At 46.0% G+C, this 20573-nt stretch overlaps 1 protein-coding gene across 32 annotated transcripts in view; it reads left to right on the forward strand.

The window, feature by feature from the left end:
- KIF1B (kinesin family member 1B) overlaps window positions 1-20573 on the forward strand; it is a 145860-nt gene that overhangs the window by 120391 nt on the left and 4896 nt on the right. For 22 of the 32 annotated variants that reach the window (XM_043578508.1, XM_043578514.1, XM_043578523.1 and 19 more), the window contains 13 exons: window positions 245-329; window positions 3444-3549; window positions 6231-6257; window positions 9122-9236; window positions 10346-10479; window positions 11686-11747; window positions 13141-13286; window positions 13473-13712; window positions 14816-14887; window positions 17167-17288; window positions 19331-19480; window positions 19831-20023; window positions 20232-20350. In XM_043578508.1, the coding sequence (XP_043434443.1) occupies window positions 245-329; window positions 3444-3549; window positions 6231-6257; window positions 9122-9236; window positions 10346-10479; window positions 11686-11747; window positions 13141-13286; window positions 13473-13712; window positions 14816-14887; window positions 17167-17288; window positions 19331-19480; window positions 19831-20023; window positions 20232-20350 (1571 nt within the window). The remainder of the gene's footprint in view (window positions 1-244; window positions 330-3443; window positions 3550-6230; window positions 6258-9121; window positions 9237-10345; window positions 10480-11685; window positions 11748-13140; window positions 13287-13472; window positions 13713-14815; window positions 14888-17166; window positions 17289-19330; window positions 19481-19830; window positions 20024-20231; window positions 20351-20573) is intronic. The other 10 variants (XM_043578539.1, XM_043578513.1, XM_043578525.1 and 7 more) reach the window with 1 other exon arrangement.

Here is a 20573-nt window from a genome sequence, read left to right on the forward strand (position 1 = left end):
AGGGGCGCCAAGGCGGCTCAGTCAGTAGAACATGTGACTGATCTCAGGGTGTTGTGAGCTCAAGCCCCACATTGGGTGTGGAGCCCACTTTAAAAAAAAAAAAAAGAGAGAGAGTGGGGACGGCATTTCCCCCTCTCCGTTCCTCTCGTCTTGCCCACCCCCACACCATGCAGTCCAGAAAACAGCACACAAGAGGAAATCCTAGATTGTCCCAGCTAAATTACAACCCTGCTCCGTTACCTAGGGCATCCAGCGAAGGATCACGGTGACCATTATCCATGAGAAGGGGAGTGAGCTCCATTGGAAGGATGTTCGTGAGCTGGTGGTAGGTGAGTACATTCCCTCAGCTGAGGACAGAGCCAGGCTTTTTAGAGGAACACAGGGAATGTGCAGAAAGAGTGCTGGAGAATATGTGGCCTGGAGTTTGAAACTACTCTGTTTCTCAACTCCCATCATTAGGGATATGTTATTCAAGCAGCCGTTGGTTTTTTAATGCTTATTTATTTATTTTTGAGAGAGGGAGAACAAGAGAGAGCGAGATTGGGGGAGGGGCAGAGCGGGAGTGGGAGAGAGAGGGAGAGGGAGAGAGGGAGAGAGGGAGAACCCCAAGCTGGCTCTGTGCTGTCAGCGCAGAGCCCGACACAGGGCTCAATGTCATGAACCGTGAGATCATGACCTGAGCTGAAATCAAGAGTCGGATGCTTAACCGGCTGAGCCACCCAGGTGCCCCGCAACCAACCGTTATTTTACTCAGCTACCATGGGGATGGCTCTGTTTTAAAGCTTCTGAGAGGGCATAAGAGAAGTGTGTGCTCATTGTAAGCCTACGGTTTTGTTGAGGAGACAACATATGTATGTGCAAAGCAGTGGGGGGGCGCCTGGCTGGCTTAGTCAGCAGGGCATTCGACTCTTGATCTCAGAGTCATGAGTTCAAGCCCCATGTAGAGTGTAGAGATTACTTAAATTAATAAGTGAACTTAAAAAATAATAAATAAATAGAGCAGTTTGATGAGTAAGTGCCAAAATGAGGGCAAGTGAGAAAGACCCCGGGCTGAGAATTAACAATAGAAAGCATCCAGGAGGATCTTAACAGATGTGGGAAAAATTAGAAGGTTCTCATTTGTCTTGTTTTCCATACACAGAAACATCTTGAAAAGAGAGTCAGGAACATGTCTAACATGCAGATGGCTAGAAACCCATGGCCAAGGTCTCCTGATGAGAAGAAAAAACTGGATAAACTGTATAAGCTTTGGAGTCCAAGGCAGGGTTCTGGATCCTGTGTTGCCATGGACCCCTTTGGCAGTGGGAGAGCCTCAGAATTAATGTTTCTAAATGTAGAAAATAAAGTACGGTTGACCCCTGAACAGAGTAAGGGTTAGAAGTGCAGTTGGATAGGGGCATCTGGGTGGCTCAGTTGGTGAGGCATCCGACTTCGGCTCAGGTCATGATCTCACGGTTCGTGGGTTCGAGCCCCTTGTTGGGCTCTGTGCTGACAGCTCAGAGCCTGGAGCCTGCTTCAGATTCTGTGTCTCCCTCTCTCTCTGCCCCTCCCTCCCTCTCTCCCTCTCTCTCTCTTTCTGTCTCTCAAAATAAACATTAAAAAAATTGTTTTGAAGTGCAGTTGAATACTTGCATATAATTTTGACTCCCCACAATTTAACTGCTAACAGCCTCTTGTTGACCAGAGCCTTCCTGATAACGTAAACAGTTGATTAACATGTATTTTGTATGTTTTATGTATTATATACTATATTCTTAAAGTAAGCTAGAGAAAAAAAACGTTATTAAGAAAATTATAAGGGTGGGAGGGTGCTCCTGAGTGGCTCAGTTAGTCAAGCGTCCGACTCTTGATCTCAGCTCCGGTCTTGATGTCATGAGTTTAAGCCTTGCTTTGGGCTTCACACTGGGCATGAAAAAAAGAACAAAACAAAAAAACCATGGGGGAAGAAAATCATAAGAGAAAATATATTTACAATGCTGTCCTGTATTTACTGAAAAAACAACTGTGTGTAAGTGGACCCAGGCAGTTCAAACCCGTGTTGTTCAAGGGTCAGCTGTACATAGGGTTACAAAGGGAACTAGTGATACTGAGATTGCTCAGATACTAAATAAATTCATAGTATAAGCTTTTCTTCATATTAATGCATTAAATGCATTCAAGAAGCAGCAGGTCTAATTTCTATCACTCAGAGCAGTGATGAATGTTGAGATATTCTACCATAGTATGACATGAAAACATCTGATTTCTACAGGGATAGAGTCACAGCTTCTGCTGATTTTCCTGTGGATTGTCTCCTCCCTTCGTAATTGAAGGAAATGCCAAATTTTAGTCAGAGGCTCATGAAAATAAAGTTGTAATTTTTTTTTCTCATTCGAGCTCATGGACCTCCTGAATTTTATACATAGACCCCTTGAGTATCTGTGGACCACATTAAGAACCCCTAGAAGGGAGATTGTACTCTCTTCTGTCTAGGGCAGTGGTTTTTCAAGCTTTTTTTATTATTATTATTGGTTTCTTATTTTAACAAACTCTTGTGTAGTCCTTACTCTATACCAGGTACTTTTCTGAATGCTCTAAAAATATTATTTAACATAACAAATATATAACATGGTCTTAACAATCATGTAAGGGAAGAATTGCTAATCACACTTCATAGAATAGGAAACAAAGACTCAATATGCCTGAGCTTCACAGCCAGAAAGTGTTAAAGCTGCGATTTGAATGCAGACAGTCTAGCTCCAGAGGCTGTGCTCTTAGCCTCTCTGCAGTACGTCCCCTAGTGTTCACTGGAAAACAGAGTTGTAGGATTTTGAACAGGAAAGCGGTGGGGCGCCTCCGTGGCTCAGTCGGTTAAGCATTCGATTTCAGCTCAGGTCAGGATCTTCTGTAAGTTCGAGCCCCGTGTCGGGCATCTATGTTGATGGCTCAGAGCCTGGCACCTGCTTTGGATTCTGTGTCTCCCTCTCTCTCTGTTCCTCCCCCACTCACGCTCTGTCTGTCTCTCTCAAAAATAAATAAACATTAAAAAAATTTTTTGTAAGTGGTATAATGAAGGCGGTGGCTTCAGAAGTCTCTGTAGGGTGAGTGTAGGGTGGATTGGAGAGGGGGATGAGGTGAGCAGCCAGGAGATCAGTGAAATGGCCATCGCAGTGTTCCAGACGGGAAGGGGGTGACCTTTGTGAGCAGGAGGTGGTCTGAGAACTAGAAGTTGAGATGAGTATGAGAAACTCCAAACAAAGAGTCAGTAAGGTTTCACAGTTGACCAAATGTGGGGAGGAAAGGGAAGACAACAGGGGGAAGAGTGGAGGACCATTTGGTGGCTGGCTAAGTGACCCTTCCGGCACCCCAAGGTACACAGGTTTAAAAGTCTCTCTTTGGCTTAATGAGTTTCTGTTGTGTTGTTAAGTGTACCCCTGTCCTAGTTTCTTTATTCTTCCTCGTAGGCCGGATCAGGAACAAGGCTGAAGTGGATGAGGCTGCGGTCGATGCTATCCTCTCCCTAAATATTATCTCTGCCAAGTACCTGAAGTCCTCCCACAACTCCAGCAGGTAGGGCCCCTGAGCAGCGTGATGAGTCAGCCCCGTGCAGGTTGACGCCACACCGTTAGATTCCCCATTCACCGGTGACTCCTGTCCAGGGGCAGAAACGAATTCCTCTTTCACTTCAGACATCCCTTTCCTCCCTGCCACTCTGCTCTCCAAAAGTAAATAATTGTGGAGCTACATGTATGTGGATCCGTTACCAATACTGAGTGAAAATACTCTCTCCGGGATAGAGTTTGAGTAGATGAAACACAGTCTTAGAGACGAGAACAGAAAAAGAAAATTCAGCATTCTTCCCAAGGGTTTAAAAGTACACATTAATTATTGCTGAGCCTAGGTGCTCTCCTATGAAGTGGTTGCTGTGGGCAAGGTCTGTCTGTCCTAAGTGTCATGGAAACGTGCCCTCCTGGGCTCAGCAAACCCTCCTGTGTTTATCCTTTGCTGCTGCCAGCATAGGCTCCAGGATTCTTAGTATTTGCTTTTCATTTTCGTTCACTCATAAAGGAGATAAATTCACACGTATAAACTCTTCTGACCAAGGTTATCTGCTGTAAATAATGAAATTTTATTTTATTTTTCATTTTAAACTGGCTTCCCTTAAAATTCCATTTTATAATCAAGTGATGACAGACAATGCATAAAGTACATAGCCAGTCTACTTTCCCATGTCAGACTGGAGATAAATCTTCTGGGCCCCTTACGTCCCCAGGAAAGGAGTTCTGTCACTGTGCACAGAGACTCCATTCCTGTATGTAGCAATGGCTGGGAAACGGGTGGCTGTGTGTGCAGATGTGGGCCCAGAACACTGCCTTTGCATTACAGGAGGACTTCTGGATACTTCTGTGTATTCCTGAAAAACTTGCTCACATCTATGCTGGGAAGAGGGAGAGGAAAAATGAGACAAAAGGCAGAAATGGGATTAAAAGTTTGGGCCAGAGTTAATTTTTTTCCACCGTTTCCTTGTGTTACAGTTTTGCGTAGGAGAGAGGAAAAAAAGCAAATATCTGTTCGCTTTTTGCCTGCAGGAGGAGCTGCAGGCGCTGTGAAGGGGAGGGACTGAGTATGAGGGTGTACCTGTATGGGGGGCCGGGGCGGACAGAGGGACAGAAGCGTGCTCTGGTCCTCCCTGGTCCGTTCCTGGGCAGAATCGTGAGCAGTACCATTTCTCTGAAGTCCTCACGAACCCTGCATGGTATCCTCGCCTGCCGAGGCAGCCGGCATGCACCATGTTTTCTTTGCAGCTATGAGAAATAGATCCTAAATATTCCTAGGCTACTTAGCAAAACTCACAGGGAAGGATGGTGTTTGGTTGAAACGCTGGTTGAGCTAAATGGCCTGTGTCAGAGTGACCTTCGGAAGTCCCGGGATTCATACCTGGCCGCAGGTCAGGTGCAGCAGGAAATGAATTTGGCTTTTGTCAAAAGCAGCTTATCTTCCACAATAGAGGTGTAGAGTTAATTAATCAAAAAAGTTGGCCAAAGTCAAGTAAAATAGAAAGATATGCACTTTGAACGTTTTAATTTAAGCTCCATAAATGTACATTATCTTGTCAAGCTCTTGCTATAGGGCCAAGGCCTTGTCTTTAATTGTAACCTTATTTATTGGACTTGGGATGCTCTTTCTTACAAAAGCACAATATATTCATCATGATATATATCATCATGATATAATTCATCATCTGTGATTTTTAATTTTGTGGAGCAAGAAGTAGAAACCTCTGAAGAAAATCGAATGGCAAAATCCTGTCAGCTTTCTATCATCTGTCATTACAATTTTAATATTTCCCTTTTTTATTTTGATTGCACCCAAACTTAGTTTGACAGCTGTTTTTCGACAGCTGAGTTGTTTGACAACTCAGCATTATCAAACCGTTTCAAAATATTCAACTCAGTTTCGTTTCACCCTGAACAAAAATTATTTTTGCCCTCACGTTACATTGTTTTGCCTAATACTGGATTAATTTAGATAATCATGGTAAGTACAACTGCATAAACAAGACCAGGTACTATTGACACTTGATAAGCACACCACTCAGTTCTGGGGAGCAGACTGTCTGGGTGGATGAGACACCCATCTAGTTTAGGATGTTCAGCGCGTGATGGACATCCATCTTTCCATTTTAGGAATACGGAGAGCCTAAGCTAATTTGGCAAAGTTGCTAAATGGAATTTGGTTAAGAGCTTTTGTTCTTTTCGCCTAAGGTTTAATGTTTAAAGGTGAACTTGAACTCCAGTGTGAGTGTGTTGTGCACGTGTGTCTGGGAGAGAGCACCTCTGCGTATTGATGGTGGCGTGTGACCAACAGGGGCCACTGCAGCTTTTCTTTCCAGTCCCGCATCTGTGTTACCGAATCGCTTTGGTTTTCCCTTAACTCTGCAGCAACTTCCTACCCCTTCCAGTACTGAGTCATCTGCAGAGAGGGGGTGTTAATAGAGGTGGTCTCCACAGTCCCTTCTGTGCCCAGCATTTTCCTTAATTAAATGTTTCGGGAGAGAGGGACCCATGTCACTGTAAGCTGTCTATCAAATTGTGCCCCATGGAGTTCTGTGTCAATTGTCCACTTGAATTTACTTTGCTTAACAGCAAATGTGTCTTATGTATTTTTTTTTTTTCGCTTTTGCTTTCCTCTCCTCTTTCCTTTTTTGGTCCACTGCTGCACTAACAAAAGCCTTTTCTGTGTTTTTGCAGGCTCTTTCTTGATAAGGACATTCCTAGGTATTTTCTGTTTGCTTTTTTGCACATAAAGATTCTAGTCTATCAGAATGCTTTATGTCTTACATTGCTTGGACTACTATTTTAATTTAGTAGTTTTTCCCCGTGCAGACCTAGGATAGAGCAACACCTTCTCCGGCACCCTTTGTTCCCCGTGTTTTCCTGATGTGTATAGTTTCACACACAGCTTCTTAAATGATTGGCAGAGTTCGTATTCTCTCATTCCATTTGCTAGACCTGTCCATTTAGTTCTTGCGCGCCTTCGGGTTTTCCTCTGCTGCATTACCGATTAGAGCGTTACTCCCCTCCTTTCGTGGAATCTCAGGCTGGGTTTTCTGGTCTTTGTCTGTCCTGTCTCTGTCAGCAGCTTGAAAGGTTTGTTGCTCTGTAGCTTTGCATAATTACTCACTGTTTTCTTTGTTTTGTCCTGTGCCGTAGAAGAGACCAGTTTAGCTATTTGGGCAGCTGAGTCTGTGAAAAATAGGCTGTTTATTTTTAAACATTTCTCTTTCTCTGTCAGGACTGCTTGTCTTATCTATTTTCTTCTTTTGCAGTAGAAAAAAGTCCTGGTTCAATAGTGAAGGAAGTCTTTGCCCATCTCTCTTCATCTGATTTAGGGAAGAAAAATGAAGGAAGTGATAACATGACAACATAGCCTAAAATGTCTGTTTGGTTTTTAAAGATACACACACACACACACACACACACACACACACACACACTGCCATTGTTCAGAACATCTCGAGAAATCCATTTGGGATTATTTCTTAACCACCATGGGAGCCATACAGGGACACATGTCTCAGGACTCAGCCCTGTTTCTAATTCTAAATTCTCTTGCTAGCTTGATTCAGTTGACATTTCTCACCAGTCTTGTTTCTTAACAACCATCTCTGAAGGATTGCCATCTTCAGTGGGTATTCCAAAAGAATGTGCTGCAGCACCCCCAAGTGCCAAACGAAACAAAAAAATCCCCTCCCCTGCAAATGCAGGAAGATTTTACTGGAGTCAAAAATTCCTTTTTGTTAGCCAAGGTTCTATCACTGAAATTTCCTCCTTAGGTTAAGTGAAAACCCAACCTGAAAACAGAAATGAAGAGGCTTTTCTTTGACAAATTCAAAACATTTGCCTCTGTTGAAAGAGAGCCGTGAACCCTAAATATTGGCACTGGGAGGTGCTAAGTCATGGTGTGAAAATTTAACGGGTCAGAGATTATAGGCAGGAGGGTCAGGGACTTCTGTCCGGCTTCTCCAGAGTAATAGATGCCCTCGCTCTAAGAAGGGGGTTCATTCCACTTCAGCACAGGTGTGTCCAGATCTTGTGGTGTGACAGGTAGGCCCCATTCCAGGTACCTCGACACACACAGGGACACAATAAAAGCAGAGTCTCAGGTGACAGAGCTCTCAGGGAGCTTCTGCCCAAGTAGTGCTTATCACCACCCAGGATTAGAATGTGTTTTAAACCAAAATGAACTATTTGATTGAAACAGGGCGCTGTGGATGCATGAAGTGTTCTCTGCTGAGCCCAGGAAGACTTCCGCCATCCTTTGTGGTTGCTTTTTGAGACCCTTGGTTGCTTTACCTGTCTCTGTCCTGTTAAATGTTTCTTTGTTCCTTTGGTGTCTTTGTATTTTCTTGACCCATCCACACTGCATCAAAAGCTAGGCGTTTGAGAGAGTGGCAGGTACTTGCGGAAGACGTCGATGTGGAAGCAGCTACAAAATGAACTGGTCAGGCTTCTAGAAGAGCTCCCTAGTCTGACACATGGAGGATGAGGTGTGGCTAGGGAGTTCTTTTAGAAGTGAATTGTTTTCTCTCGACAGTTTCAGGAGAAGGAAGCACGGGCATGTGTTTAGAGAGAAAATACGCCAGTTATTTGTCACAGGAAATCTAGAAAAGACAGCAATAGCAAGGTTACCATTTGGGAAGGAGTTAGGAGGAGTGTATTGGGCAGGAAGCACACTGTGCACAAACGCTTGCCAGCTGAGTCGGGCGAGAGCCAGTAGTGATGGAACATGCACTGTCGGAGGTAGACACCTGTTACGGAGCCTGCGGGGGCCCTGCGGGGGGACTGCAGGCAGTCGGGGGCTGGTCTGTAACTCAGCACAGTGCTTCAGATGAGACTGCAGAATGGGCAGAACCGATGTCAGGCCAGGTCAGCCCTGTGGGGTTTTACAAAGAAGATACGAGAACAACTTTAAAAAGTTTATAGGTACTCATTAAATCAAGCTTCTAGTTGTTATTTAAATGTAAGATTGGTTTTCATGTGGATTTTTTTTTTGAAAAGTAACAAATAGTAGTTAGCCAGCTCTACTTTGAAATTATTCTTTTTCTGAAACATCAGCTAAGGATAACCACTTGTTTTTTAATTTAAAATAAGACTCCCAGTGCTTAAATTTTCCTGCCTGTTTCCTCCATCAATCTTCTCAGGTATGTTTGTGACATTTCTGAGGCTCCAGACCAGACTGTGATGTGAAGACAGGTTTACAAGCTACTGAGGATTTGTTTCCTGCTCTCTTTGTTGACTGATGGAGGAGCTCCTTTTCGCTTTCTTCCTTTAGTTTCTGTCTGTACCTACTTACCCTTTTCATCCTAATCTCTTTGATTGCTCTATTTTTATGTTTATAGGCAGAAAAGCAGGCTTGTGAGGGGGGGGGAGACATAGCTGAGTGCTCCTGGGTAGTGGGTGGGGTGAGAGACGGGGGGGGCCTACCTCTTCCTCCGAGGGGATAAAGCCTCCACTGTGTTGTTAGATTTCGATATATTGTAGGTGTTTGTGGGTGTCGGTAGTGTTACTGACAGTGACAGTACCTCGACTAAGGTGACTTCACTTCTTTGGGTAATTGCCTCTTGCCTTTCTGACCTTAGGACCTTCTACCGTTTCGAGGCCGTGTGGGACAGCTCCCTCCATAACTCTCTCCTTCTGAACCGAGTGACACCCTATGGGGAAAAGATCTACATGACCTTGTCAGCATACCTAGAGGTGAGGAGACTCTGAACTTGAATGGCCACAAATGGCCAGCCCTGAGCAGTGGGCAGATGACCATGGGAGATGAAGAGGAATGATTTGACAGATTTTTGTCAACCGTTTGCTGCCGTTCTGGTTGTAGGAGATTCTGTTCCTAGTCTCTGTTTAATCGAAAAGTTATATGACGGGGTGTTCGGCTGGCTCAGAAGAGGTTGCGACTCCCGATCTTGGGGTCGGTCGTGAGTTCGAGCCCCATTTTGGGTGTTAGAGATGACTCAAAAAAATAGTAATAAACTTTAAAATAAAAAAGCCTTATGAGGGGCGCCTGGGTGGCGCAGTCGGTTGAGCGTCCGACTTCAGCCAGGTCACGATCTCGCGGTCCGTGAGTTCGAGCCCCGCGTCGGGCTCTGGGCTGATGGCTCAGAGCCTGGAGCCTGTTTCCGATTCTGTGTCTCCCTCTCCCTCTGCCCCTCCCCCGTTCATGCTCTGTCTCTCTCTGTCCCAAAAATAAATAAACGTTGGGAAAAAAAAAAAATTTAATAAAAAAAAAAAAAGCCTTATGATTTCTACTATAGCTTCAGTTTTAGTGGCCTAATCACCATTCTTCAAAGAATGTATGAGTTTAAGAAAACTTTGCCTCGTGTTTTTGCAGTTGTGGGCAGAGCCCGGTCGTGGTTAACAGCACAGACCCTGGAACCAGCCCAACTGCGCGCAGGTCCCTGTGCTGCCGCTTACTGCCAGCATGTCCTTACACAGGGACTTCGTCTCTCTCTGCCTCAGTTCCCTCGTTTCTTAAATAAGGGTAAACATAATGGCATTTACCCAGACAGGTGTTGAGAGATCACATATAAGCATTTAGGACAGTGATTGGCACATAAGAAACAATAAATAGTAACCGTTATTACAGAAAAAACTTTTAAAAATAGTTCAGAAAAGTAAAGCAGCTGCGAGACCACCGCCTACTCTTGCACGTATCGTCTGCCGAGTTGCCGTTGAAGCGACTGGCAGAGCTGAAATCTCCCCGCCCCCCATCTGGGACCAGCTCTCCAACTGTGGCGGCGCACAGACTCCTGCCACAGTGCTCCGCCTGGGTTTCATCGGGGCCCACCCCTCTCTGCTTTCAGCTGGATCATTGCATCCAGCCGGCGGTCATCACCAAAGATGTGTGCATGGTCTTCTACTCCCGGGACGCCAAGATCTCGCCGCCACGCTCTCTGCGCAGCCTCTTTGGCAGCGGCTACTCGAAGTCACCGGACTCGTAAGTTTCTGAGACAAGTTTAGTTTCCATTTGGTCTGCCCACTGCAGGGTCAGCAGAGCCCGCAGTGTGCCTGGCTTGCTGCTGCGGGCTTAGCTTACAACCGGATGCCTGAAGGGCAGTAACTTTTAAATGTTGGCATTTAATGGAATACTGATGGATAAACGAGCGTAGGAAGGAAGGAAGACTATTACATTGTGAACACTCAGCAGTTTTTCAGGGACTAAATGTTCTTTCAGATGTCATTATTTCTAACTGATTACCGTTGGGACGTTCTTCTTCTAAAGACTTGTTCATATTTAAGATCTGTAGAAATCCGCCAAGACTAATACAGGGAATGTTTGTGTGTCACCACTCAGCTTAAAAAATACATGTTACCGGGGCGCCTGGGTGGTTCAGTCGGTTAAGCGTCTGACTCTTGATTTCGGCTCAGGTCGTGATTTCGCGGTTTGAGAGATCAAGCCCTGCATCAGGCTCTGGTGACAGCGTGTGGAGCCCGAGTGGGATTCTTCTCTCTGCTCCTCCTCCACGCATGTGTGCACACACGTTCTCTCTCAAAATAAATATGCGTTACTAACACAATGGAGGGTTCAGTAACCTTCCTCATGACATGCCCCCGAAGTCGATGTTTATCATTTCATTCTGGTCAGAACTTCCTCTGCCCCTGTCTTGTCTCTCGTGGTAAGGAAACACAGATTTTTGGGACGCCTGGGTGGCTCGGTCGGTTAAGTGTCCGACTTCGGCTCAGGTCACGATCTCACAGTTTGTGAGTTCGAGCCCTGCATCAGGCTCTGCGCTGACAGTTCAGAGCCTGGAACCTGCTTTGGATTCTGTCTCCCTCTCTCTCTGCTCCTCCCCTGCTCACGCTCTGTCTCTGTCTCAAAAATAAATAAACATTAAACAAAATTTAAAAAAAAGAAAACACAGATTTTTAACTTTTATCTTTGTATTATAAACTTTTGGGTTCATCATTCAATTTTACTCATCCTTTGAAGTAATTCAAGAGATTGCATGAAAACAAACTCCTCCTAGGAAAAAGTATACTTCTTAAGTTCAGAATAAAAAAAGAAGTGAGAAATGTCTGTAATTATATTTAAGCGTGGGCTGCAGTCCCTCCAGAGGAGACAGTGTTTTAAGTAGAGAGAATTGAGATTTTCCTGTTTTTGTGCCATGAGAAGTTAAACAAGTGTTTGTTTTAATTCAAATAGCAATCGTGTCACTGGAATTTACGAGCTCAGTCTATGCAAAATGGCAGACACGGGCAGTCCAGGTAAGCCCTTGTGGGTCAGGGAGGTGATGGTTATCTTTGCCTGTGTTTGGAGTATTTTATGTCAAAAATCTAACCTACACGAGTAGGAAAATTTTGTAGAAACCAAGTATATTTTATAAGCCAGTTTTTTGGTGGTGGTGGGAGTTACCTTTTTCTGAGTAACAACACTGTTTGGTTTATGACCCGCAGAACAGTTACAAAAACTATACTGAACAAAATGTTAGGAGGTTGTTGCATATTATAAAAACTTTGAGTGTGTGAGAATGAATTTAGCTTTCCAGACCTCATAACCGTTTCCCTCTCCACGTTAGCCCCAAAGGTAACTTGGCAGTGTGACCTTACAGGTGTTGTCAAGCTAGAATTTGAACTTCCTGTGCCCTAGGAAGACAAATTATTAAGTTGAACTTGTTCGGTGCCCTTTCGGATGTCTCTCTGGGCTGCCATTACTTCTCTCTCTGGCTTGGTGGCCTTAAGCAGCCCTTTGCATTTCTAGATTTATAAACTGGAACATGGACAAAAATCAGTGGTTTTAAAAACATTTGAGGGCGCCTGATGGCTCAGTCGGTTAAGCATCTGACTCTTGACTTCGGCTCAGGTCATGATCTCTCAGTCTCGTGAGTTCGAGCCCCACATCGGGCTCTGCATTGGCAGCACGGAGCCTGCTTGGGATTCTCTTTCTCTCTCCCTCCCTGTCTGTCTCCCCCTCCCGCACTCACACTGTCTCTGTCTCAAAATAAATAAGTAAACTTAAAAATAAACAAATAAATAACATTTGATTAAGGTGAGCTTGAATCATTTTAGAGAACATATACGGGAAAAGGTCAGGGCCCACAGTTAAGATGTAGATTAAAAAAAGACTTTGAGCGTGAATCCAAGTCCCAGTAGTAGCTATTGACGGTGTCCAGATATTTCCTTGAGAAATTTTTTTGAGTAACGTAAGTTTGTATCTTCAATATGTAAAAACAGTATATTTTTAGAAATTAATGGGAAATGATGGGGCTGAAGCCATCTGCCATCTGCCATCCTAACTGAGCTCCTGAATGTGGGGTGTGTGGGGGGAGTACGGGGATGGTCCTTTCCTACTTTCTTCGTATGGATGTATTTGGAACCATAGGGTACAATTTGATCTTTCTGTATTTTCATGTAACATAACAACTTGGGCATTTTCTCAGGTTGTGTTACAGTCGCCCTAATTATTGAAGAATATAAAACTCAGTTTTAAAAGAGGTTCAGAGAATTGCTTTGGGGAAAAGGGGTGAATTATTATTAATAAAATCCCAGGTATCTTGACTAAGTGTCTTAGTTTGCCATGTATGTGAGTTATTAGTGTGTTTTGAGCTAAAAATGGAATCAGATTTTTCTCTGAATAAAAGACTTTGTCCTCTTGCCCCAGGCATGCAAAGAAGGAGAAGAAAAATCTTGGATACGTCAGTGGCCTATGTGCGGGGAGAAGAGAACTTAGCAGGCTGGCGGCCCCGCGGGGACAGCCTCATCCTTGAGCACCAGTGGGAGTTGGAGAAGCTGGAGCTCCTTCACGAGGTATCCGAGGGCAGGAGCTGCTCAGATGAACTCTTGGGCACAACTCCCAAAGTGTGGGTCACATGCTCACCTTCTCTACGTGATCCTGGCTTTTCAGCTTTCGATCGTGGTAGAGGCACAATATTTCACTTATGAAGATCTTAATGAGCTTTGCGTTCGCTGAGGCCATTGTGTTGATCTTCTTAGGTGGAGAAAACTCGCCACTTCCTGCTGCTGCGCGAGAGACTTGGTGACAGCATCCCCAAATCCCTGAGTGACTCACTGTCCCCCAGCCTCAGCAGTGGGACCCTCAGCACCTCCACCAGCATCTCCTCTCAGATCTCTACCACCACCTTTGAAAGTGCCGTCACCCCCAGCGAGAGCAGCGGCTACGACTCCACGGACATCGAAAGCCTGGTGGATCGAGAGAAGGAGCTGGCTACCAAGGTGTGACTCCCTTTCTCTTTGCTGAGCATTTTCCCCCGTGAGACCCCGTGAGCCAGCTGGAGTTTTCATTTTCCACCACCTTTGAGGGCCTCTGTTTCGAGGCCTGTGCTAGCTGGGAAGGTAGAATAAGACTCAGTTTCTACCCGTACTGAGCTCCCAGGGAACCGGGTGACAAGTATGTGATAGAGGTGTGTGTCTGGAACCTGGGGCAGCCAGAGGAGGGGCCTCCGCGGGCTGGCGCCGGTGAGCTGACCTTGAAAGTCTGCGCCAGAGGGAGCCTCGTGTGCTGTATCGTCAGCGCTGGGGAATCATGCGGGCGATGTGGGCAGAGGCAGGAGATGGAGTCGGAGACATGGGACAGGACCAGACCTGGCAGGGTCTGTGGACTGGAATAGAGTTTAGAGGGTCCTGGGGTGATGCGGAAATATTTTAAGCAGGTATTCATGTTTTAGGAAGACTCCCGTGGCAGCAATAAAGAAGGTGGGTTTGTGGTGACAAGAGACTAGAGGCACAAAGAGCTCGTTAGCACGGTGATCCAGATAGAGACGGTGCGGGTCTCAGCTGAGGCCAGAGGCCGCAGGGTGAGGAGGAAGAGCAGTCACGGAAGAGACACCGGGGAGGTGGAATCAGCCCCCCTTGTCGCCTGGGTGGGGTGGGAGAGGGCAGAGGGGTCATCGAGGATGACTCCCAGGCATATGGAGCCTGGGCAACTGGCCAACAGTGGAATGGAGAAATGGTGGGGGCCGGGGTGGGGGGTGTCAATAACCGAATGGCCTTCTAGTTGGCTTAAGAAAATACTTCCATCCAGAGGTCTCCACGCCTTCTAGTACGGGGACAAGTCGGAAGGGGAGCTGTTGCTCTAAACTGTGGTGGTGGCAGCCATTCATTTTTGTGGTCCTGAGAATGGCTTTTTTTAATCCACTGAGTTTATCTTTGTTAGACGTATGCCAGGCTTCCCTTGCTGTATTCGTATTTAATTTCTGGAGCTGTTTGGTCAGCACCTGAGCCCCACTGTGTGTCTTAGGCCTGTTATTTTCTCTTCCTGCCTTGCATCCAGGGCTTCATTTAACCACTGAAACTTACACGTGCCTTTCTGTCCCCAGTGCCTGCAACTTCTCACGCACACTTTCAACCGGGAATTCAGCCAGCTGCATGGCAGCATCAGTGACTGTAAGGTGAGCTCAGATCTCCTCTCCGGGTCTCCCTGCTTTTAGGTGCCTTCAGATGGGGGTAGCATCGTGTTTGAGGATGTAGGACATATCTTCATTTTTTAGAGTCAGAACACTGGCTTTTGAAGATACGAGTACTCCCCGGTGTCTCTTAGGGTGTTAGTCAGATGGGAAACGTTTTGGCTTTTCCCCAAATCCCTCAGGGAAGATCCTGTAGGGGCTGCTACGTCACTGCAAGACAGGACACTAGAGGTCCTGAGGTTCTTGGAGGCATAATGTTGTTGCTTTTGACAAAGAGTGAGGTGAACACTTTAAAGAGCCTCTCCAGCATCCACTCTGTTCTAGTTACTTTGACCTTTTTTGCTGTTCCTTAGACATGCCAGCTTCATTCCTGCCTGTAGCAGATCTTTACACCCTCGCTGTCCCTTCCCTTGGAATAGTCTTCTTCCAGATGTTCCCATGATAGGCTCCCTTATCTTTTTCATCTTTCTGCTCAGATATCGACTCCTTAACCACCCTATGTAAAGCCAACAGCTCCCGAAACTTTCTGACCTCTTTCCTTGGTTTATTTTTTGCTGTAGCACTTACCACTATCTGACATTTTCTTTATTGAAGTATAACTGACATACAGTGTTATATTAGCTTCAGGTGTACAACTTAGTGATTGAATAATTCTGTACATCACTCAGTGCTCACCATGATTATAATAAGTATAGTCCCCATCTGTCACTATAGGATATCATTACGGCATCATTGACTGTATTCTCTGTGCTGTACTTGTCATCTCTGTGACTTATTTATTTTACTTATTAAAAAAATTTTGGGGGGGGGCGCCTGGGTGGCTCAGTCGGTTAAGCGTCCCACTTCAGCTCAGGTCATGATCTCACAGGCCATGAATTCGAGCCCCACGTCGGGCTCTGTGCTGACAGCTCAGAGCCTAGAGCCTGCTTCAGATTCTGTGTCTCCCTCTCTCTGCCCCTCCTCTGCTCATGCTCTCTCTCTGTCTCAAAAATAAATAAAAACATTAAAAAATAAAAATTAAAAAAATTTTTTTTAATCTCTATTTGTTAAGAGAGAGGCAGAGTGCAAGCAGGGGAGGGGACACAGAGAGAGGGAAACACAGAATCCAAAGCAGCCTCCAGGCTCTGAGCCATCAGCACAGAGCCCGACGCAGGGCTCGAATCCATGAACCCTGACATCATGACCTGACCTGAGCTGAAGTTGCATGCTTAACCAACTAAGCCACCCAGGCGCCCCTGTTTATTTATTTTTTTAATGTTTATTTATTTTTGAGAGAGAGACAGAGAGTGTGCGCCCTGGGGAGGGGCAGAGAGAGAGGGAGACAAAAAATCCGAAGCAGGTTCCAGGCTCTGAGCTGTCAGCACAGAGCCCGATGTGGGGTCCCAACCTGTGAACCGCAGGATCATGACCTGAGCCGAAGTTGGATGCTCAACCGACTGAGCCACCCAGGCGCCCTTATTTATTTTATAACTGGAAGCCTGTACCTCTTAATCCCCGTCATCTGTTTCACCCGTCCCCTCACCCACCTCCCCCCATTTTGTTCTCTGTATTTAAGAGTCCGTTTGTTTTGTTTTTTGTTTTTTAGGTCCACGTATAAGTCAAATTACATGGTATTTGTCTTTCTCTGTCGTATTTCCCTTAGCATAGTACCCTCCAGGTCCATCCATCTTGTCACAAATGGCAAGATGTCGTTCATTTTTATGGAGTGCATTGTGTATATACTGCATTGTGTATACGTACAATGTCTTCTTTACCCGTTCATCTACTGACAGACACTTGAGTTGCTTCTATATCTTGGCTAGTGTAGATAATGCTACAGTGAGCAGAGGCGTGCATATATCTTTTTGAATTAGTGTTTTCATTTTCCTTGGGGAAATAGTCAGTAGTAGAACCACTGGATCCTAGGACTACCTGACACTTCTCAGAGTGTTCGTGGATTTGTTTGTTGTCTGCCTTCTCCACTTAGAATGGAAGCGCCAGCAGGGCGGGGCCTCTGCCATATTCTTAGAATAGTGCCTGTTGTTCTAAGTGCTGGGCTCCTAGAGACAGGGTCATTTACTGAATGCAGGAGGACAGTCACAAAATAAAAAGCCAGCCTTGCCTCTTTTGTAAATGATTCCTGTTATGACACTCAGGCCATACCGTATTTGTAAGTCTTAAAAAAAAATATGTACATATATATACATCTGTATCACAGCTCCTCGCTGCAGGGGCGTTCCGTTTTCCCAGCGGAATCTCACTCGCTGTCTTGTGTTTGCCTCCAGCTGTCTGATATCTCTCCTATCGGACGGGATCCGTCCGTGTCCAGCTTCAGCAGCGCCACCCTCACTCCCTCCTCCACCTGCCCTTCTCTGGTAGAAGCTCGGAGCAACTCTCAGGAGCAGAAGTAAGTACCCTCGTTTGCTTTTAAAAAAATAAATAAGGGGTTCCTGGGTGGCTCGGTTGATTAAGTATCTGACTTGGGCTCAGGTCATGATCTCACAGCTCATGAGTTCGAGCCCCACATGGGGCTCTGTGCTGACAGCTCAGAGCCTAGAGCCTGCTTCAGATTCTGTGTCTCCCTCTCTCTCTGGCCCTACCCCATTCACACTCTGCCTCTCTCTCTCTCCCACTCTCTCCTCTCTCAAAAATAAATAAACATTAAAAAAAATTTTTTCAGGGGCGCCTGGGTGGCTCAGTCAGTTGCATATCCGACTTCGGCTCAGGTCATGATTTCGCGGTTCATGGGTTCGAGGCCCGCATCAGGCTCTGTGCTGACAACTCAGAGCCTGGAGCCTGTTTCAGATTCTGTGTCTCCTCCTCTCTCTGCCCCTGCAGAGAGAATAATTAAACATTTAGAAAATAAGTATATAAACGTTTAAAAAAAATTTTTTTTGATAAAAAAAAAATGAAAGGGGTGCCTGGCTGGCTCAGTTGGTGGAGGATATAACTCTTGATCTCGGGGTCGTGAGTTTGAGCCCCACATTGGTAGTAGAGACTACTAAAAATAAATAAATATAAACCTAAAAAATAAATAAATAAAAATCAAGTATCCAGACTTCACTGAGAAGCTAATTTAAGAACCAGGGGAAGTTCCAGCCTTCCTAGAGCTCAGTGGTGCTCAGCTGAGGGCAGGACCATCCCTCTCGGCAGTACTCAGAAGGATGTGGGAGCCTTTTCTGGATATCCCAGTCCTGGGGAGACGCTCCTGCTCCTTCTCACATCGGGCCCCGGCAGCTTTCTGCACAAAAACCTTTGGTTCCTCTTCTGAATCCCTCTCTGCTCATTTTGGCCTTCCATGCCCACCCTTGCCAGGCTCCCGAATCTTGTCAGACCCAGGAAGCCTCATCGTGGGGAAAGCAGTTTGAAACTACTTTGGAAAAAGTATTTTGACGACACAGTGAAAGTGTTGCTAACAACAATAGAGACAAATGTAGTCTAGATTCTGTGAAGCATCACTGTGATCACTTGTTTGCAACTCACCATCAAACTCCTATGCCCGTCTCCGTTCACTGTGCTCACCTGTCAGAGGGCCCTCCTGGTACCGTCCAGCTGCCTGTCCTGCCACGCCAGCACTGCCACAGTTGACCGTGGCAGAGAAAGTAACACAACCAGGCAATTTATTTAAATTGAGGATGTCATCAACTATAACACATTCTTTTACGTGCCACTGAGAGAGAAAAAGCACTGCTACCTAAAATGTGACCCGTCGTCGGCTGTAAGGTGCATCCCGACTCGAGAAGTGGTGAAGTGTTCAGAAATTTTAGAATTGGTGGAATTCACGTCATCAGGCTAGGCTGCTCTGCGATGACAAGTCACAGTGCAGAGCACGGGAAGTCCTCCCGTAAGTGTCCTAGACCGGGCCAGCTCGGCGCTGCAGCTCTGCTCTGCCGGGTCTTTCTTCCCGCTTGCGTGCTCTCTGCCAGCCCCTTAGAGCAGCGGTTCGCAGACGTCAGTGCACGTCAGCGTCACTGGGGAGGCTTGTTAAAGTGCAGGTGGCTGAACTCCAACCCAGCACTTCTGATTCTGTACATCTGGCTCGGAACCCCGAGACTGAATTTCTACCAAGTTCCCAGGTGAGGTTGATGCCGCCTGTCAGGGACTGCACTTTGAGGACCACTGCCCTAGTTGTGACCTTGGGACTAAATAGAAACATGTAAGGGAATGGAGTTCATGCCCAAGAGGCTTCTGTTCAGAGGGCTTCAGAGTAGGAAGAGGGACTGTGTGATTTGCTGGTGGCTTTCGTAGCTTCTGAAGGATGGCCGCAGTTGAATTTGGAATTAACTTCCTAACAGCAGCTTGTCTTCTCCGCCGAGCTCTCTGGAACCGATGTTTGCAAGGCCCCTGCTGTCGAGGGAGGTCTTGTTCCTCCTGGTGAGGGGGTTGTGCACTTTATGGATTGACCTTGCTGAAGCTCCTTGTTACCCCTAACCCCTCTCTCTTTTGAAGGACCCCAGAAGCCAATTCCCGGGCCTCCAGTCCCTGCCCAGAATTTGAACAGTTTCAGATTGTCCCAACTGTGGAAACACCCTATTTGGCCCGTGCAGGAAAAAATGAATTTCTCAATCTTGTTCCAGATATTGAAGAAATTAGACCAGGGTGAGTACTGTATTGCCCAGGGATGCCAGGTATAAGAAAGAAATCAGCAGTAATTTACTCTCTGCTCTTGTACGTGAGGTGAATGTTACCGTCTAATGCCAATGGAATCTGGGAGGAGAGAGCTGGGCTGGGATCCTGCTCACCTGTGTCTTGCAAGGCATCTGCTATGGTGCTGCTCTATGCTGTTCTGCAGTATTACTTCAGCGGAGAAGATTCTAGGCCAAAGCGATCTTTTGCCTATTTTGTTCATAATAGGGACTAGGTCCAGGTGAGACGTATTTTCATGGTCCTCAGGCCATGATTCCTTTCTTTTTGTGAGAAACTAACCTCTCTTGTACTGTCCTTTTTAGCTCAGTGGTCTCTAAGAAAGGATACCTGCATTTCAAGGAACCGCTTTATAGCAACTGGGCTAAACATTTCGTCGTGGTCCGTCGCCCTTATGTCTTCATCTATAACAGCGACAAAGACCCAGTGGAGCGTGGCATCATTAACCTGTCCACAGCACAGGTGGAATACAGTGAGGACCAGCAGGCCATGGTGAAGGTCAGTCCTGCTCTCTTGGCTTTTTATTGCCACCGTCTGCCTTTCCCTGCTGAGTTCCGAACTCTCTGTTGTGTGCTGTGGCATCTCTCCTATGTGTCCGGTCTCTCTGAACCTTTAATACGAAGTGCTGGGCACCTGTGAATATGGCAGGGTGGTCCCCGTTGTCAGCAGCCATCGTAACTTTTCCACTTACCCATGTCTCTTTCAGACACCTAACATCTTTGCTGTATGCACGAAGCATCGTGGGGTCCTTCTACAGGCTCTCAATGACAAAGACATGAACGACTGGTTGTATGCCTTTAATCCACTGCTTGCTGGCACGATACGGTAAGAAGTCCTCATGTTTCCTTCTTCTCCTGGCTTTTGGCCCCAGTGACATCAATGTAAACTGAGAAGGAAGTCTTGTTCCCCAAAAGTAGGTTGAAAATAGAGGAAGGAGGGCAACGTTGAGTGTAGTTATAAGATGGCGGTGCCTCCTGGTGTCCTGAATGGCTAAGAGGACCTGGTCACATCTGTACCCAGTTAATGCCCTGCTTTGACCTTTTTTTTT

The sequence above is a fragment of the Prionailurus bengalensis genome, chromosome C1 (genome assembly GCF_016509475.1).
Source record: "Prionailurus bengalensis isolate Pbe53 chromosome C1, Fcat_Pben_1.1_paternal_pri, whole genome shotgun sequence".
NCBI classification, from domain to species: Eukaryota; Metazoa; Chordata; class Mammalia; order Carnivora; family Felidae; genus Prionailurus; species Prionailurus bengalensis.